The sequence below is a fragment of the Bombus fervidus genome, chromosome 9 (assembly GCF_041682495.2).
Source record: "Bombus fervidus isolate BK054 chromosome 9, iyBomFerv1, whole genome shotgun sequence".
In the NCBI taxonomy this organism is placed as follows: domain Eukaryota; kingdom Metazoa; phylum Arthropoda; class Insecta; order Hymenoptera; family Apidae; genus Bombus; species Bombus fervidus.
The window spans coordinates 4,475,328-4,491,343 of NC_091525.1; the positions used below are offsets into that span (position 1 = coordinate 4,475,328).

The 16,016-nt window shown below is 33.8% G+C and overlaps 5 protein-coding genes across 11 annotated transcripts; 2 read left to right on the top strand and 3 right to left on the bottom strand.

Moving 5' to 3' along the window:
* Positions 1-3: 3 nt before the first annotated feature.
* On the bottom strand, positions 4-2,644 carry LOC139990689 (tubulin alpha-1 chain). Its single transcript, XM_072010129.1, has 3 exons — positions 2,056-2,644; positions 1,552-1,768; positions 4-1,471 (listed from the first exon to the last, which is right to left on the bottom strand). Exons 1-3 carry the CDS (start codon positions 2,056-2,058, stop codon positions 345-347), a joined length of 1,347 nt encoding a protein of 448 aa, XP_071866230.1. The 5' UTR covers positions 2,059-2,644; the 3' UTR covers positions 4-344.
* Positions 2,645-2,946: 302 nt separating this feature from the next.
* Positions 2,947-6,318, top strand: Ytr (U4/U6.U5 small nuclear ribonucleoprotein 27 kDa protein yantar). Of its 2 annotated transcripts, XR_011800625.1 has the most exons (5): positions 2,947-3,530; positions 3,599-3,756; positions 3,832-4,039; positions 5,414-5,583; positions 5,667-6,318. XR_011800625.1 is itself a non-coding variant. In XM_072010151.1 (3 exons), the coding sequence occupies exons 1-3, from the start codon at positions 3,412-3,414 to the stop codon at positions 4,026-4,028; spliced, it is 474 nt and encodes a 157-aa protein (XP_071866252.1). In that variant the 5' UTR covers positions 2,954-3,411; the 3' UTR covers positions 4,029-4,056. The 2 variants fall into 2 exon arrangements, 1 of the variants encoding a protein (XP_071866252.1); XM_072010151.1 differs by lacking the exons at positions 5,414-5,583; positions 5,667-6,318 and having other exon boundaries at positions 2,954-3,530; positions 3,832-4,056.
* On the bottom strand, positions 4,227-11,088 carry Fanci (Fanconi anemia complementation group I). 5 transcript variants are annotated; one of them, XM_072010122.1, is made up of 22 exons: positions 10,289-11,088; positions 9,912-10,195; positions 9,657-9,824; positions 9,345-9,568; positions 9,062-9,258; positions 8,849-8,985; positions 8,560-8,780; positions 8,137-8,477; positions 7,904-8,036; positions 7,519-7,826; positions 7,246-7,443; positions 6,658-6,815; positions 6,380-6,541; positions 6,157-6,308; positions 5,883-6,085; positions 5,650-5,817; positions 5,393-5,573; positions 5,107-5,323; positions 4,953-5,025; positions 4,711-4,854; positions 4,532-4,630; positions 4,227-4,441 (listed from the first exon to the last, which is right to left on the bottom strand). In XM_072010122.1, exons 1-22 carry the CDS (start codon positions 10,370-10,372, stop codon positions 4,328-4,330), a joined length of 3,966 nt encoding a protein of 1,321 aa, XP_071866223.1. In that variant the 5' UTR covers positions 10,373-11,088; the 3' UTR covers positions 4,227-4,327. The 5 variants fall into 5 exon arrangements, with proteins under 5 accessions (XP_071866223.1, XP_071866221.1, XP_071866224.1 ...); XM_072010120.1 differs by having other exon boundaries at positions 6,380-6,544; XM_072010123.1 differs by having other exon boundaries at positions 5,107-5,573; positions 6,380-6,544; positions 9,912-10,140.
* A 519-nt stretch (positions 11,089-11,607) lies between these two features.
* On the top strand, positions 11,608-12,639 carry Cpf1 (cuticular protein CPF1). The gene is made up of 2 exons (XM_072010153.1): positions 11,608-11,758; positions 12,129-12,639. Exons 1-2 carry the CDS (start codon positions 11,747-11,749, stop codon positions 12,504-12,506), a joined length of 390 nt encoding a protein of 129 aa, XP_071866254.1. The 5' UTR covers positions 11,608-11,746; the 3' UTR covers positions 12,507-12,639.
* Positions 12,640-13,167: 528 nt separating this feature from the next.
* Positions 13,168-15,566, bottom strand: Cpf2 (cuticular protein CPF2). 2 transcript variants are annotated; one of them, XM_072010150.1, is made up of 3 exons: positions 15,429-15,566; positions 14,630-14,834; positions 13,168-13,517 (listed from the first exon to the last, which is right to left on the bottom strand). In XM_072010150.1, exons 1-3 carry the CDS (start codon positions 15,435-15,437, stop codon positions 13,360-13,362), a joined length of 372 nt encoding a protein of 123 aa, XP_071866251.1. In that variant the 5' UTR covers positions 15,438-15,566; the 3' UTR covers positions 13,168-13,359. The 2 variants fall into 2 exon arrangements, with proteins under 2 accessions (XP_071866251.1, XP_071866250.1); XM_072010149.1 differs by having other exon boundaries at positions 14,471-14,834.
* Between the last annotated feature and the right edge of the window lie 450 nt (positions 15,567-16,016).

Below are 16,016 nucleotides of genomic sequence, written 5' to 3' on the forward strand. Positions count from 1 at the left end.
GTGTTATAATTTTCATCTTCAATTTCTTTATTCCAAATATGTATATCCTTATCCCTTCTTGTGCCGCCTCTATTTAAGCTATTGTATGTAAGTACGTTATGTGTCACATTTACATACTATTTTTCAATCTTCTCTTTTTATGATACATCATTATGCTTCACAATATCAATTTATTAACTATATATGTTAAGATAAAAAATATCTGTTCCTGACAAGATTTCTCAGCAGTAGAAGTTTTAAAAAAGATGAGGAAAAAGCGCGAAAATCAGAGTTAAGTGGTGAAACGAGAAAATTAGCGAAGAATAGACCAAAGGACTAAAAAGTATGTGAAAAATAAGCTCGATTCAGTATTCGTCGGCATTATCTGTTTCTACGTCAACCGAATCTAGCCCAACCTCTTCGTAGTCCTTCTCAAGAGCTGCAAGATCCTCACGAGCTTCGGAAAACTCACCCTCTTCCATGCCTTCTCCAACGTACCAATGAACGAAAGCTCTTTTAGCGTACATAAGGTCGAATTTATGATCAAGACGAGCCCAAGCTTCAGCAATAGCTGTTGTATTAGATAACATACAAACAGCACGTTGTACTTTAGCTAGATCTCCACCTGGTACAGCTGTTGGTGGCTGATAATTTATACCAACTTTGAATCCTGTCGGGCACCAATCGACAAACTGTATCGTTCGTTTCGTTTTAATAATAGCGATTGCAGCATTTACGTCCTTTGGAACCACATCTCCTCTGTACAACATGCAACAAGCCATATATTTTCCGTGCCTGGGATCGCATTTGACCATTTGATTCGCTGGCTCGAAGCATGCGTTGGTAATTTCCGCGACCGAGAGTTGTTCATGATATGCTTTTTCGGCGGATATTACAGGAGCATACGTAACTAAAGGAAAGTGGATTCTTGGATAAGGAACTAAATTCGTTTGAAACTCGGTTAAGTCTACGTTTAAAGCACCATCAAATCGCAACGAAGCTGTTATGGAAGAAACAATCTGTCCTATTAACCGATTAAGATTGGTGTAAGTTGGTCTCTCGATATCCAGATTACGTTGACAGATATCGTAGATCGCTTCATTGTCGACCATAAAAGCGCAATCTGAATGCTCGAGAGTCGTATGAGTGGTAAGAATGGAATTGTATGGTTCAACAACTGCCGTGGAAATTCTCGGAGCTGGATATATCGCAAATTCTAATTTAGATTTCTTTCCATAGTCAACAGAAAGACGCTCCATTAATAGGGAAGCAAATCCTGATCCAGTGCCACCACCGAACGAATGAAAGATAAGAAATCCCTGTAATCCGGTACATTGATCCGCTAATTTACGAATTCGATCAATAACCAGGTCTACAATTTCTTTACCAATTGTATAATGACCACGAGCATAATTATTCGCTGCATCTTCCTTGCCAGTGATCAATTGTTCTGGATGGAAAAGATGCTTGTACGTCCCAGTTCGAACCTCGTCTACAAACGCATAAACAATATCGTCACTGTCTCTGAATATCAAATTTTTAATAATTGAATGACTCCTTTTTTTCTCTTACCAACAACTGTAGGTTCCAAATCAACAAATACTGCTCTGGGCACATGTTTTCCGGAGCTGGTTTCACTGAAGAAAGTGCTAAAGCTATCATCACCACCAAACTTATCTGATGGCATTTGTCCATCTGGTTGTATTCCATGTTCCAAACAATAAAGTTCCCAACAAGCGTTTCCAATTTGAACACCAGCTTGACCGACATGAATAGATATACACTCACGCTGAAACGTAAAAATTTTTTCTATAAAGATCTTTTTTCTTCTCCCTTTGCTCTTATCGCATATACAATTGCCCTTTTGAATTCAAAATATTGAAACATCACTTATTTTCCAAAGAAAATTAAAATACAGGAAACTAATTTTTACATCGTTTAATAATAAACAGAATTTTATTCAAACTAATAGTGTATTAATGATTTATTATTTAATTAAATTTTTTATTTCATCTTTTTCTTTCTGTTACTTTGACTACAGTAGTCATTTTGGACCGAATTGTGAATTTTTCTTACCATTTTAATTACGTAGAAATATAAAACTTTATTAAACACAGAATGTTTTACTGACGAATAACACGTTTACACAGAAGATGGGTGCCGCTTCTTTGAACGATTGAAACTTAATGATGCAACACAAGATCGGTCGTCGGCCTCTTATATCCTCCACTTCGAATCATCTCGAAATGTACTCAAGTTAATTGCAAGTATTCATCGAAAAAGCTATTTTCCTATTTTGGTACTTTCCATAATTAACTGTGTTTAAACTTGGTACTAAACTGTGAATTTTTGTTTCATCAAAGTATCGTTTTTAGATTTAAGAATAACAGAGTAAATATAAAAAGTTATATTTGACAAGTCCGCTCTCGGTTACGTCGCACTTAAGATTAAATCTAATAAACGAATATAAATAGCATATCTTAGCTAAAACTAGCTTTTACTAGCCAAGTCGTAACTAGCCAATTGAACGAAAAGTTCGTGATACACATTCTTGTGGTCTATTTTTGTTCACATACATATGTATATCTTTGACACTTGCAATTCGATCATTATGTACATATAGTACATATAAAAATACATATGTATTCTGTCATTACATTCACAATATACGGAATATCTTTATATTCTTAAATTTTCTTATTTTTCACATATAAAAAACTACCAATTCGTGTTTAAAAAATTTTCTTTATTTTTGTCTTTTTGTCATTGATCCTTCACTTTCTACGATATATCCTCATGTAAATTTGTAATATTTTAAGTTCATATTAGTGAATTAATGATTAAATATCAATAACAGATACATACAAATAATGTGTATTATTTTTTACTTCTTTAAGCCGCTATGAAATAATATGAACTCTATTAATTAATCAATTTTCTGAATAAGCAATTCGAATGAAAATAATTTAATTCTTCGTATTTTAAGCATGATCAATAATGATTAAATTATATCAATATTATGGATTAACTATATTATGTACGAATACAAACATGGCAATAAATGTCGATGAATCGTCAGCTATAAAGGACATCACGAAGCATAACACTGTTTTTTGCTATACATACTCTAAGAAATCATTTACACCACAAGATATTATTGCTATATTATAACTGGAGATCTTACCTACTATTATTTTGTGTATGATATGAGCATATCAAATATAGATATTATATAGTTATGTAGCATAATATTACAACTGTGTTAAACATAACCTAATATGATTTAATTTATGTAAACATAACCTCTTCATTCGATCAATTATATATTCGATATTCAATATAAAAACGTACGTGCATATATGAATATGCCCATTCTATAGCTTTTATCACGTTATTATTAAGTTAATTCTAAATAATTAAGTAATACGAAGTATGGGACGTAGTCGTACACCTTCACCAGGAAGGAGAAGAGATCGGTCTCGAGATCGTGATCGAGAACGCGAACGAGATAGAGATCGAAGAAGAAGACGTTCTCGTGAAAGAAGAAGAAGGTATTTTCCTATATTTTTCTATTATACTTAAATGATATAAAGATTGCATGAATTTCAAATAATCGTAGATCCGTTGAACGAGATCGAGTAAAGTCGAGGGATAGAGAAAGAGATCGTGATCGTGAACGGGACAGGCATAGACGTTCATATAGCAGATCTAGATCAAGAGAAAGGGACAGACCTAAACCCAAATTAAAACCCACAACAGAACGTCCTGTGATTACAGGTATGTAAATCTAATATTAATAAAGCCTGATATAAATTATAAAATAACTGACTGTTTTAAATGAATATCTTGCAGAGGCTGATCTTCAAGGAAAAACACCAGAGGAGCAAGAAATGATGAGAATAATGGGCTTTTGTGGTTTTGACACTACTAAAGGCAAAAAAGTTGAAGGGAATGATGTAGGAGCCGTACATGTTATTCTTAAACGAAAGTATAGACAATACATGAACAGAAAAGGAGGATTCAATAGACCATTGGATTTTGTAGCATAAAAATTATAAATGTGATGATTCCATAAAATACTTTACTATTGATAGAGATTCCTTAACCTGTGCAAGTTCTATTGTTTTCATAAATCTAATCAGAACAATAAGACGTATAAATAGTACAAAAAATAGTTTATATAAATGAAAATATAAGTAGACAAAACAAGTGATATAGATTGACAAAGATAGATGTTATCCGTAAAATTTTTCATTTTGAAATTTATTAAACAATTTTTATATAAAAATACTTAAAATACAAGCTTTTTTATAATAATACAGTATTAAATATTTTAATTAATAATGTTTCAATCATCCACCCTGAGTCGTTTGCTTTGAGATGTATCATCATCACTATTGCTGTCACAATCATTCATATTTGATGTTTCACTCTCAGGGTTTTCTGGGGCTTGTGTATTGAGCTATAAAGTTTAAAGATATTCTAGAGTTATTACAGTACGGATAATTTTATGAAAAATAATGTATAATGCAATATCTTTTCTTTTACTTACTAAACTGACATCCATTCCCTCAAGTCCCTCTATTAGTTGTGGATTTTTAATTCTAAAATCTCTCGTTATACTTCGTTTCAAGTAATTTTCTAGCGGTATCTAGATTTATGCGAGTTAAAAATTGTGAATATAAAGAGGAACAAAGAATAAAATATTTAATACTTGTGTTTTATACTTACGCCCGTTTTTTTGCCAAGTAATAGTATTTCTTTGTTAAATTGCTCGATTTCATATACTACACGAGGTATTACTTTGGTTTCTTTTAAAATTTTATTCCTTTGTGCGTATGAATCGGATTTTAATTTTAATTTATTTTGATTTTCCTTCAGAAGATATTTTATAATAAAATAAAATAATGAATAATGATACTGATGACATAGATTTTTATTTATAATGTATGAAAAATTCGAATTCGACATACCTCTACATATGTTACCAAATTATAGAAAGCAGACTTTAATGATTTTCCAGCTATTTGTACCACCTGAATGAATCTATAACCAGTGAGATTTATCAATTTCGGTAAACGTATAAATCATTAGTTACAAAGTGATATATGTACGTGCAGCACATACTTGACTGCTTGAAACGCTGCATTCTGATCATTCGATTTAGCATAAAAGTATTTTGTAAGATTACCAAGTAAATGATACAAGTATTGTAAATTTTTGAAAGTAAAGTCAGTGGATGGACCTGGTTTGATTAATGTATTAGCTAATGTTTGAAGTGCTTGAGCAAGATAAGATAATTGTTTACATAGATTTCGTTCTTTATCTCTTAAATTGTTATTCCCTGTTAAGACAATATCATTTTTTATGAATATTATAAAATTTTGATTTGGAATTTCAAATTTATATTTACAAGTTTCATCAATTGTTCCAGGTGCTCTAGCTATAGTGTCTTCTGCCTTTAATCGCATCAATAACCACGAAGCATTATCCAATTTTTGTTTAATGTGACCACTCAAAACATTATAAACTTGTAGTATAGTATCTTCACGTATACTTTTATATGAACCATTTGCTACTAATTCAATTGCTACCTACATTTAGGTAAGAATAACAATCAATTTAAGACATAAAAGTTTTGAATATTATGTAACAAAAATTATTGCTTACGTTATCAATGCTTCCAGCTTTTTCACATAATTCTGTACAAATTTCATTCAATGTATCTCCACATTCTTGACTATGTTCTTCCAAGTTCAAGAAGAATTGTATGATTGTAGGAACAATAGGGCTTTGAATATCTTCTACTTGAATAATTTCTTTTATACATTCGAGCATCTTTTTTTAGTGAAAAAAGGGATTTATATAAACAAAGAAGATAATTTTCATGAAAGAATACTAACCTCTTCAGAATTGTAATCTTCAAAGTTAATCTTATATGTAAATTGTTCTATTGTTTGTAATAACAGAAATGATACTTTCTCCCTGTCATTGTGCGTTTCTTCTGTAAGAAACTTCTTGAGGTACGACTTCAATGAAAAAATAATTTCTTGTAATTGAGAATTGATATTTGTAGATTTTGATTCCTTCTTGGATTGTACTTCAACTTGAAACAGTAAATAAAATTGTGATCTAAATTGTCAAAATAACATAGTAAACTGTTAGATAAATACATACAAATTGAATTGAGAAATTTTGGTAATTCAGATGAGAGTAATGTACATATGCAGCAAGAAATTTCCTTGAAACATTGTAAAGCCAATATAGTTACTTGTTCATCATTTATAAGTGCATCATCCAGATTTTGTACAAAATATTTATAAAGCAATCTAAAAATGATTTCATTATTATTATTATTATTATGCTTTTATTGGCACTATTATCCCATTTCAGAACCTACCTTCCAACATCAATATATGTATTTATATAGTTATGATTTTGCAATTGAGAGGTATCCTGTATAAATGATTTTGTATGTTGCAAGAGTTGTTCACATGTTTGTAATATATAGCAACAAAAGCTATGGTCTCTTCTAAGTGTAACATCATTTTGAGTAGAAGACCTACTATTTATGAATTACAACTCATATTTAAAATAAAAATAAGCAATTTAAAACCATGGAAACATTCAGAATGGTTTAGTAATTGCAACACTCATTTCAATCATCATGGTACTTACGAAAATAAGAGCGGTAGACTTTGACGAATTACATCCAAATCCATAATAGTATTTGGTATTTTGATATTATTTGATTTAGCCGGCTTTTTAGTTGTATTATTGGGATCTCTGTCCTTTTTAGATTTATTACCATCACTTTTTTTCGTTTTTGTGGATTGCTAGAAAAATTCATAGCGAATATCATGATTTTTAATACAACAGCTAAGTAAATAAAATCCAAATACAGAAATCTAGAGCACGCGGTAAAAGAGTAGGGAATCAGTATAGGAGAGATAACCAGTAAGAAAGGAAACAATAAGGGTGTAGACTGGATAAGGAAATTGAAAAATAAGAAAAACTAAAGAGCAAAGAGAGGGGAATATCTAGCTAAGGAGGTAAAGATTTATGCAACAGATAATAGATATATGTAATAGTTAAGAGTTACGTGGTATACAGTAGATAAGGGATGGTAAAATAAAGGTAGCATAAGGTTGTGTGTGTAAAGTGAGAGTGCAAGACAATAAGGAGAATAATTTTGTTGTAAATTGAGTTCCTTTTATGGCCATGAAGCTAAAATAAACTATATTATATAAAGAAAAATTATTCTACCTTTTTAATAAAGTCTATCAAACGTGTATATCCTTTAAACAAATTGTTAGTATCATGAGAGCTTTCCTCATTCCCCTTCGACCATTCTCCAATTCGAAACGCCATTAAAGCCTCATATATCCCAATGACCATACCAAGATTCTTTAACTTGATCTCTGACTTTGGAAAGTCTTCATGAAGTAAGTCAGTTCCATGTTCCTAAAATTATTGGGATTTATTTTTACATTGACATATCAACGCCACTTTCTATATTGGCGTTTAAATTTTAATTACCAAATTTAAATGCTCCAATTCTGTAATCGCCATTTTCCTGCACAGTGATTTCAAAATATCATGTAATTTTTCAAGTGTATGTGAATTTTTTACAACTGTATTAATATATGTCTTTTGTAACGTAAATATCAATTGAGCAATAGGTTCTTGTAATACTACTTCCATTCCATGGACATCTGTACACAATTCCAATTTTACAGGTGGCAAGGCACTATCATCTGTATGAAGATATAAATTCAAATGTGAAAGGAGCATGTCTACTAGAATTTCTGTTATTTCGGGATTTTTGGTCACAGTACCATACAGGCCTAAAAACGTAATTGAGATTAAGAAAATGGCAATATCTAACAACAAATTGTTGGACGTTCAAACAAATTTTCCATACTTTCGTACAAGTGTAATCTGGTTTCATACTCATAAGTAAAGGTCTTTTTTAATATATCCGATATTTCATAATATAAAGTTTTATCGCAGTCTGTCACCGATTTTCCTCGTTGCGAATTATACTCCAGAGTTATCTAAATCGAGTGATAAAAATTGTAGAATTTTTTTCATAAAGATAAGTGGAAGTAGTTTCTTTCCATTTTTATTTATGATACCTGATTCATTTATATATACCTGAGTTAATGTTGACCTAGAACTAGCGCTAATTGAATCATTAAATTGACTAAGTCTAAAGCTAAGTTGAGAATGCACGTTTGTATATTTCAACATTTCAAGATATCCTGTCACAGCTGTTTGTCGTTTTAATGCACCTTTCCTGTAAAGAGCTTTTCTCAAAGTCAATAAAAGATTTTCTCGTATATTTGGTGAAACACGCGCCAATGGCAAAATAGCATACAAAACTTGATTAGCAACTGTAGGGTGTAAAAATAACAATCGTTCGAGGATAGTTATAATCCAGACTTGGTGATCCAAAATAACTATTGACAATTCGCGGCACATATACTTTAAACAATCTAGAAAACATTTGTTTTAAGTAGGATTAAAGAATAGAATCACATTTGGTGCAATTCTCTGATAATATTATTGCCCTTTTACCTGTATAGTGTGTTGTCGGCATACCACCTGCTACTATTTTATTAATCAACTCCTGTAGCACGATAGGAACTGTCTCGTGACGTTTCTTAATTATTTCTCGTATTATTTCGGATCCAATACGCCACATAGCTGTTGCATTATTTTTGGATTTTTGATCAGCATTCATTAACGTAAAAGCTAAATTTGTAAGTCCCCTTAGTACTAAATGACGATCTTTATTGCTGTAAAATTAAAATTAGATAGTAAAATAAAGCATATATGTGAAAAAAGAAATATTAATTGAATTGACCTGCTATCAATGACCTGTCGAATAATCCCAATTATATTGCAAGGTGTAGGTAAAAGTTGTCTCATCCATGCACTGTTTTGTCGTTTTTCTTTTTCTAAGTTACTATTAACCACAGCCAATCTTAATATTTCAAATATCTGTTAAGAATATTTTACGTCAGAATAATAAAGTAAAAATACAAATTTTTGATTCCATACTAAAAATTTTTACTACCTGATCTTCATATATTGTAGAAACTGACATCAGTACAGAGAGTATAAAGGGTTGTAGCACGTACTCTGGGGCATGAGACACATGTTTAAGAAAACGGATAAAATCTTTCATGTTTTCATGATTTAACTGAGAAGCTTGGTACACATGATACAAAACAGTGCTCTCAATGTCTTGTACCTCTTTTAAATTAATTGTATCTATAAATATCCATATGAAAACATAAATGGCAATTAGAAACTTATGCAATGTATATACACAGATTTTAGTTACATATTTTACATACCAATATTTTCAAGACTATTACTGTCATCAGACAAACTTGTTTTTGAATAACATAGCTCAAAGTATTTGGACAAGGCATTCAAAAGCTTTCTATTATCTTGATTTGGACATAATTTTAACGTCTGATATGTGAATGAGGGTACTTGATTCAAAGGAAGATTTGGAAGAGCAGAACATAATGTCCTCAAAACCTCATTACGATCTGTTTTATCTAGTACCATATCCCTTTACATGGGTAAAATCAAATAACTCTTTTATCTCTAAAATTTCATATATGTAAGATTCAATCATATAGACACAAAAAGTCAGTTACCCAAACATTTTTGCCAAAGATGGTAAAAGATTGACGTTCCAATGATAATTACATATGGCTTTAATAATTAGTGATTTATATTCAGTTCCAGAAACTTCAGCATCTGCATGAACAATATATTTTTCATTTTCCAATGCCTCCAATAATGCAGGTAATAAATCCTTCCAACTGAAAAAGGAAGAAAATGGTTTGAAAAACTTTCATGCAGAAAGAAAAAAAAGAGAAGAAAATGAGAGCAAAAACAAATTGCTATACCTGCATAGCTCATTATTATTATTGCGAATATTTGTGAGACAGAAGTCAACAAGTTTGACAAGATGTTGCTTTGAATAGTTTGGCAAGTCAGAAATTATTCGGCTAACGATCGCATTTGCCTGCCCTAGAGATATGTTAGTTTCCTCCAAATTTTTTAACGTAGATTCAATCACTTTTCGTCGCTTAGTTTGACAGGCTTCAGAATTGGAAAATGCTTGCAGAAGGTCATCTAATGTTTTTATTCCATTCGATTTACAAATACTACTATGTATTAATCGCGTAAGCTAATGAAATTACATTTTAATCTTAAATGTTACCACCATATACTTCAGTCATAAAGTCATAAGTTATGGTTGAAATGGAATATTTATGATTACCTGTTCCACACTCGATTCTTGAACAAATGCGCATATTTCTGATTTATTGCCACGTTCTCTCAATTTTTCAAACCGTTGACTCATATTTCGATATTTTAGATCTATTTGTTGCTTTTACCTTTCTTATTCAGAATAAATTTAATATAATTCACGCAATTTTCAATTTCTTCGTTACTGATTGACTTCAATCTATCAAGAATGTAAGATTTAAAATCATTGTAGAATACAAACACATGTGCGCAAGTATTATATTATTCACAAGTTCGACAAAACTTCGTATAGAGGCCGTACATTCAGAGATGCATATCTCTGATATTTGATATTTGAAGAAAAAAAGGCGGGAAACGTCTTTCACTCAATAATTAATCTATCGTACATGTTAGTTTGAAATATTCGTAGCGTTTCTGACAATTAGTATTAACTGCTATTGTATATTTGGTTAATATGGAAGAAGATTATATGTTTAGTATTATCAGAGAGGAGTTTTAGGAATTCTAACGGCTCTAATTTAACGCGTGAAATCAACATTCATTCGCTACTGCAGCTTAAAACGTAGAATTTTGACTGTTTCGCTACACTAATACAGATTAATTTTACTCACTAGTAACGATAATACAAAATCACGACTTGCCCGATATGGAGCCTATCAGCCAAAACACAAACTACTATTCAACTACTACTGCAATTTCGCTATGAACATTCCAAATAACTTACAAGTTTAACAATTTCATAGAAATTTATGTATAAAATGTAACAGGTTGAAAATTGTAATATACGTGATTTGGGAAGTAGAAGCTGTATAAAGTATTTAATTTGATTTGTAAACAGCGTTGCAATTGCCCCTTATCAAATAAACAGAATTTTCATCGAAATTATTTTCTATAAATATATCTTCTATAAAAATATACTTCGTCTGAAACGTACAGAGACGAGGCATATTTTGTAATCATGTCGTTTTATGTAAAAAAATAGAAAGAATTTTTTCTGAGGTAAACGATAGGTACATTTTTCGAAAGTGAGAACAATGACTGTTCGAATGGTACGCTATCATTTACATCGGTATTTCAGATTTCAAGCAGAGGTTTGGCAAGAGGATAAAATGATAGAATAAATGGATCGCGGTCATTTTTTTCTCTGACAGCAACCAGTCGAAGGTTTTGGATTTTTAGTCCAAGGTCGGAGGGGGATAAGTTAACGATATATTATTGAAAGAGTGAAAAAGAGAAAGAGGAGATTCGGGCGTGGCAGAGAAAAGTATACAAACGATTACGCATGTTCCTATGGCGAAAGTCTTTTTCGGTGCTCGTTCGAAACACGCCCTTGTACCCCACCTGATTTCGCGTATCTCATTCACCTAACCGAACCGGACTATATAAGATTTCGGCTACCAAAGGATCAGCACGCACTTGCTTTTCTACATTGTTAGCGAATCGACCAAGGTTCTCTTTCAGACTCACAATGTTCTCGAAGGTAAGCGATGCAGAATAATTTGTTACGAACATCGAAATTGTATCATACGGCTCTGCGCTATACTTGAAATATATCCTACGTGTATTCTGAATGTGACTCGACTCAAACGAGTGGAAACCATTTGCAAGTTTACAAACAAATCTATTCATTCATTATTTTTGTAATTTTGCATTCTCAGGTCTTGAAGTTCTCTTTTGTCTGCCTCTTTGTTCTGACCCTGTTCTAACGCAGGATTGAATTATTTGAGAGTCGCAAAAAATTTTTGAAATACACGTGTAATATACTTGAAACAAAGGAAGATGATAGCTGTAAGAAAGAAGTTGTTTCGGTAACGATATCGTTGAGCTAATTTTGTTCCTTTCTTTTTCAGATCATAGTACTCGCTTGCATTCTTGCCATGAGCAACGCCGGTATCTTGGCACCAGCTGGACAATATACTTTGACCCCTGCGGCTTTAACGTCGACATCGGACAATATCCTCCGCAGCTCGGGAAATCTCGCACAAATTGCGACCCAATCGAAGACAGTTGCCACCCCATTCTCCAGCACTAGCAGATCCGACATTCGTGTAACCAACCCGGCCATCTATGCTCACACTGCTCCAGTGGCATACGCCGCAGCCCACGCACCTTTGGCAGCACCCTTGGCAGCACCCGTGAGCCCACTCCTTGGCGTCGCTTATTCTCCAGCGGTGGCTGTTTCGCACATGGCCTACAGCAGCCCCATCGGTGTCTCTTACTCCTGGTAATCGTTTCTCCTTCTGAGTTTCTTGGACCGTTGCTCTGACAATCATTTGGAATAATTTTCATCGCACTATGTTTGTACTAAAAATTTCTTTTACTTTCTATTTATTAAATACGATATGTATTGAAACGTAACAAGTTGCGCCTTATATTTTCCTTCCCCCTCCGCCTTTAATTTCATATTTGTTAGGTATTGTCGCCTAGCGTTGATTCTGTTATATCTTGCTAGATGTTCGCTATATCTTCTGTTGACCGAGAATACACATAGTACGTAAATCGAAGAATCTATTGCAATCACATAACAATGTTCAGATACATGATTACCACTTGGCACAGGTCTATTCCCACGAAGTAATCGCTATTATCTGACTTGGATTCGCGAATACGTTAGGCCTGAAAATGAATATTGAAAAAGAACGAGTGAGACAGAGCGCAGTACATCTCAGAATTCATGCAATATGTATACATATGAACGCACTACATATTTCTAGGAAATAAAAGTTAATTCAAATATGATCATATCATTTTGATATCATCTTGATCATAAAATACTCGATAGTCTTGACTAAAACGATTTCAGAAATCATAAAATTCAACGTGAAACGTTCCTGTTATGAGCTTCTCTGCTCGATTGGAACGATGAGAACGAGCGAACAAGAGTACGAATTTGATCTCTGAGCTTTGTATAGAGTTACGATTGATTTATTGAATATTCGATTATTACATTCTGTGACAAAGTTGATCGTTTAGGTAGTAAAAACGATTCGCCATCGAAACGAATGTTTCAACGTGTTTCATAATCGGTCGTGGTTTTAGTCGAGTCCTCCGCCGCTTCGTAGTGGTTCGAGCGTGTGGACCTTAAAGAACCTTGACGGCTCCTAATCCCTGCAAAGCTCCAAGCCCGTTAAGCCCCAGAGGAGTTAAACCAGCTGTGAGAGCGGGTGCAGCTCCGATTGCGGTGGTCAGTCCAGGTGCGAGAAGCGCAGGAGCGGCAACAGCTGCTGTAGCCACTGGAGCTGAAATCATCGCACGAAACAATCGTAATAATCCAATTTTACAATCGAATCAAAGTCAAAAATGAAAGAATCGTTCAAGCGATCGGCATACTAGTGTTCGCCTCGTTAGTGAACAATGGTATGCCACTGTTCGTTTTCAACTTGAGCTTTTACTTATACGCCTATTCGTTAAATAATTGCACGAAATACACGCGGAACGATATTACTCCACTATATCGTACGACGAAGCGTGGTATGCTTAGTATATTAATAGTACGTATCAGGTTGAGTAATAAAATAAAGTTCATTCGCTTGTTTCTTACAAGAGTGCATAGACACGTTGCTATATTCCTATAAAATCTACGTATCCGATCAAGCAATGATTTGTTCGTCCCATTTCTCCGTAAATATACTATCTTTCGTAAAAAATTCAGGTGCACGTACTTCTACGTTCTTCGCAAGAGGCGAATAAACTTGTTACTCAACTCGATATATGTATAAGTAATAAGACAAAACGAAAAATAAAAAAGGAAGTGGAAACTAAGGAAGAAAAAAGAAACCAATAAAAAGAAGAAGATATGAAAGGTATGAAACAAGTAAGGAATTATGACAACAACTGAAACGATAAAAAGGAAAATGAACACGAGAAAAGCGGACTAATAAAATATCGATTCTAAGGCATAAAGGAAGCGTGCCGGCAAGCGAATGCCAAGCGCCCGATTTCCTCGCGACATCGTCGAATCGACCTCCGTCTGATATTCGACTATATTCTTAATCGTTAAGTACATTGCGGTTAGATAAGGTCGTGTAAAGGTGCACGTGTGTGATACGTATAAGGTAGCGTCGCTGTACAGTGACGCACCATCGATGTATGTAATATATGTAGCGATCTAACGTATAGGCTAAGTTCAACTAAGTTGTGGATGTTAGAGAGTTACAATTTAATTGTAAATTGGCACCCATTAATCAGGTACCTGCAAGAGCGGTATTTGCGACCGCAACTACCGGGGCGGGCACAGCGGTCGCCGTCACGATTCCAGGATTGTTAACGCGCACGTCCGCTTTCCTGACGCTACTGAACGGCGTATCTACGCTCTTTGCGTAGGCCGATATGGCACCTAAGTTACCGATACCCCGTATCACGTTAGAGGTCGATGTTGCGATAGTTGGTACGGCGAGCGCGGCTGTGGGCAGAGGAAGGGCTGCTGCAGTGGACAGAGGAAGAGCCGCTGCTGCCGCTGGCTGCACCGCGACCGCTGCGGGCGCGGTTGCGAGCAAACCACCGCCGATCACGCCAGCATGTCCAACCGCCAGCAAGCAACCACAAATCACCAAGAACTGAAAAACAAAGGTTAATTTTCCCTTTCTCTTTTTCCCTTCTTTTTCGCTACACCTAACAATGCATCACTTTCTGTTTTATTTTCATCGCGCTTTTCCTTCTTACTCGGCGACTTTGCTTAAAACTTTGTTTAGATGTAAAGAGATTCCAGAATCGAAATGGTACAATGAAGTTAAATATCTTATACGAAAACTACAGGGAAAGAAGACGATGAATTATTTCAGTGCACCGTCATGCCAACATTGTTTTTTCATTCGGTTTCGAAGTTAAACGGCGGGCTTTTTCAGACTCTTCGTAACGTTAGAAACGTTGCTTGGTATGGTAAGAGATTGAAAGATATCCAGATATCGTTTGTCTCAACAGTTCCGTCTTTTACAAAGAAAACTTCTTGTAGTTTAAGATTATAAAAAATATATGATACTACAAACTTTTTTTTAAGCGAATTTGTGAAGCGAATTTGTGAAACGTACTTTTGTGAAAAGTTTGTTGCATCAGTAAATTCTGTTAGACAAATTTGTTGCTAAATTATCCAAACCAGATCAAAAATTGTGGCAATTAATTCGTAGACCATCGTATATGAGTCTTTTACTTACTCTAAACATGATGATGATAGGTAGGAGCTGCTTTCTTCACCGATTGGAAGCGACAAACGAATTGAATGCATCTAGTGGATTTGTCAGCCTATTTATACGTAACCTCTTGTAATCCTGTCCAGATAGTTAACTTGAAACATTTTTTCACCAAAAACTTGGTATCAAGTGTCCGTCGACCAAAGACCAGCGTATTGCATAGAAGGTTCGCAACGAACCGGCATTGCAACATATACGTATGGCTAGAGAAAATTTGATATCGTAAAACTCAAGTAGCAGATTGTACTGCGATCTTTTTAAAGAAGATTTTTGCTATTCGACTAGCACGAAACGAAATCGATAATCAAACCACCAGCGAGACAAAGAAATGGGGAAGGTGGAATGAAAAATACTAATTAAACGCGTTAAAGAATACGCATAATTTCGTTAGCTTGTGTTGTTAAAGGTGTGTTATAACAAAATACCGATTGTAAATATACACTGATTAAAAAGTAAAAGACAGAGGGATACCCTGCGCAATTACTCAACGTGAATGTATCTCAAATTGCAACCGATATGTCTTGGTATCCAGGTATACTATAGAATTACAGT

Bases quoted from the DNA above. Each gene is read 5' to 3' on its own strand.
- Fanci (XM_072010118.1), bottom strand. From the start codon at position 10,372: ATGAGTCAACGGTTTGAAAAATTGAGAGAACGTGGCAATAAATCAGAA. The intron at 9,259-9,344 runs GTATGTAAAATA...GGATATTTATAG, and splicing joins TAATAGTCTTGAAAATATTG to ATACAATTAATTTAAAAGAG. The intron at 7,827-7,903 runs GTATGGAAAATT...TTACGTTTTTAG, and splicing joins CAGATTACACTTGTACGAAA to GCCTGTATGGTACTGTGACC.
- Ytr (XM_072010151.1), top strand. From the start codon at position 3,412: ATGGGACGTAGTCGTACACCTTCACCAGGAAGGAGAAGAGATCGGTCT. The intron at 3,531-3,598 runs GTATTTTCCTAT...AAATAATCGTAG, and splicing joins TCTCGTGAAAGAAGAAGAAG to ATCCGTTGAACGAGATCGAG. The intron at 3,757-3,831 runs GTATGTAAATCT...AATATCTTGCAG, and splicing joins AGAACGTCCTGTGATTACAG to AGGCTGATCTTCAAGGAAAA.
- LOC139990689 (XM_072010129.1), bottom strand. The intron at 1,472-1,551 runs GTAAGAGAAAAA...ATGCGTTTGTAG, and splicing joins TTTGGAACCTACAGTTGTTG to ACGAGGTTCGAACTGGGACG.
- Cpf2 (XM_072010149.1), bottom strand. The intron at 13,518-14,470 runs GTACCTGATTAA...CGATGATTTCAG, and splicing joins CGCAAATACCGCTCTTGCAG to CTCCAGTGGCTACAGCAGCT.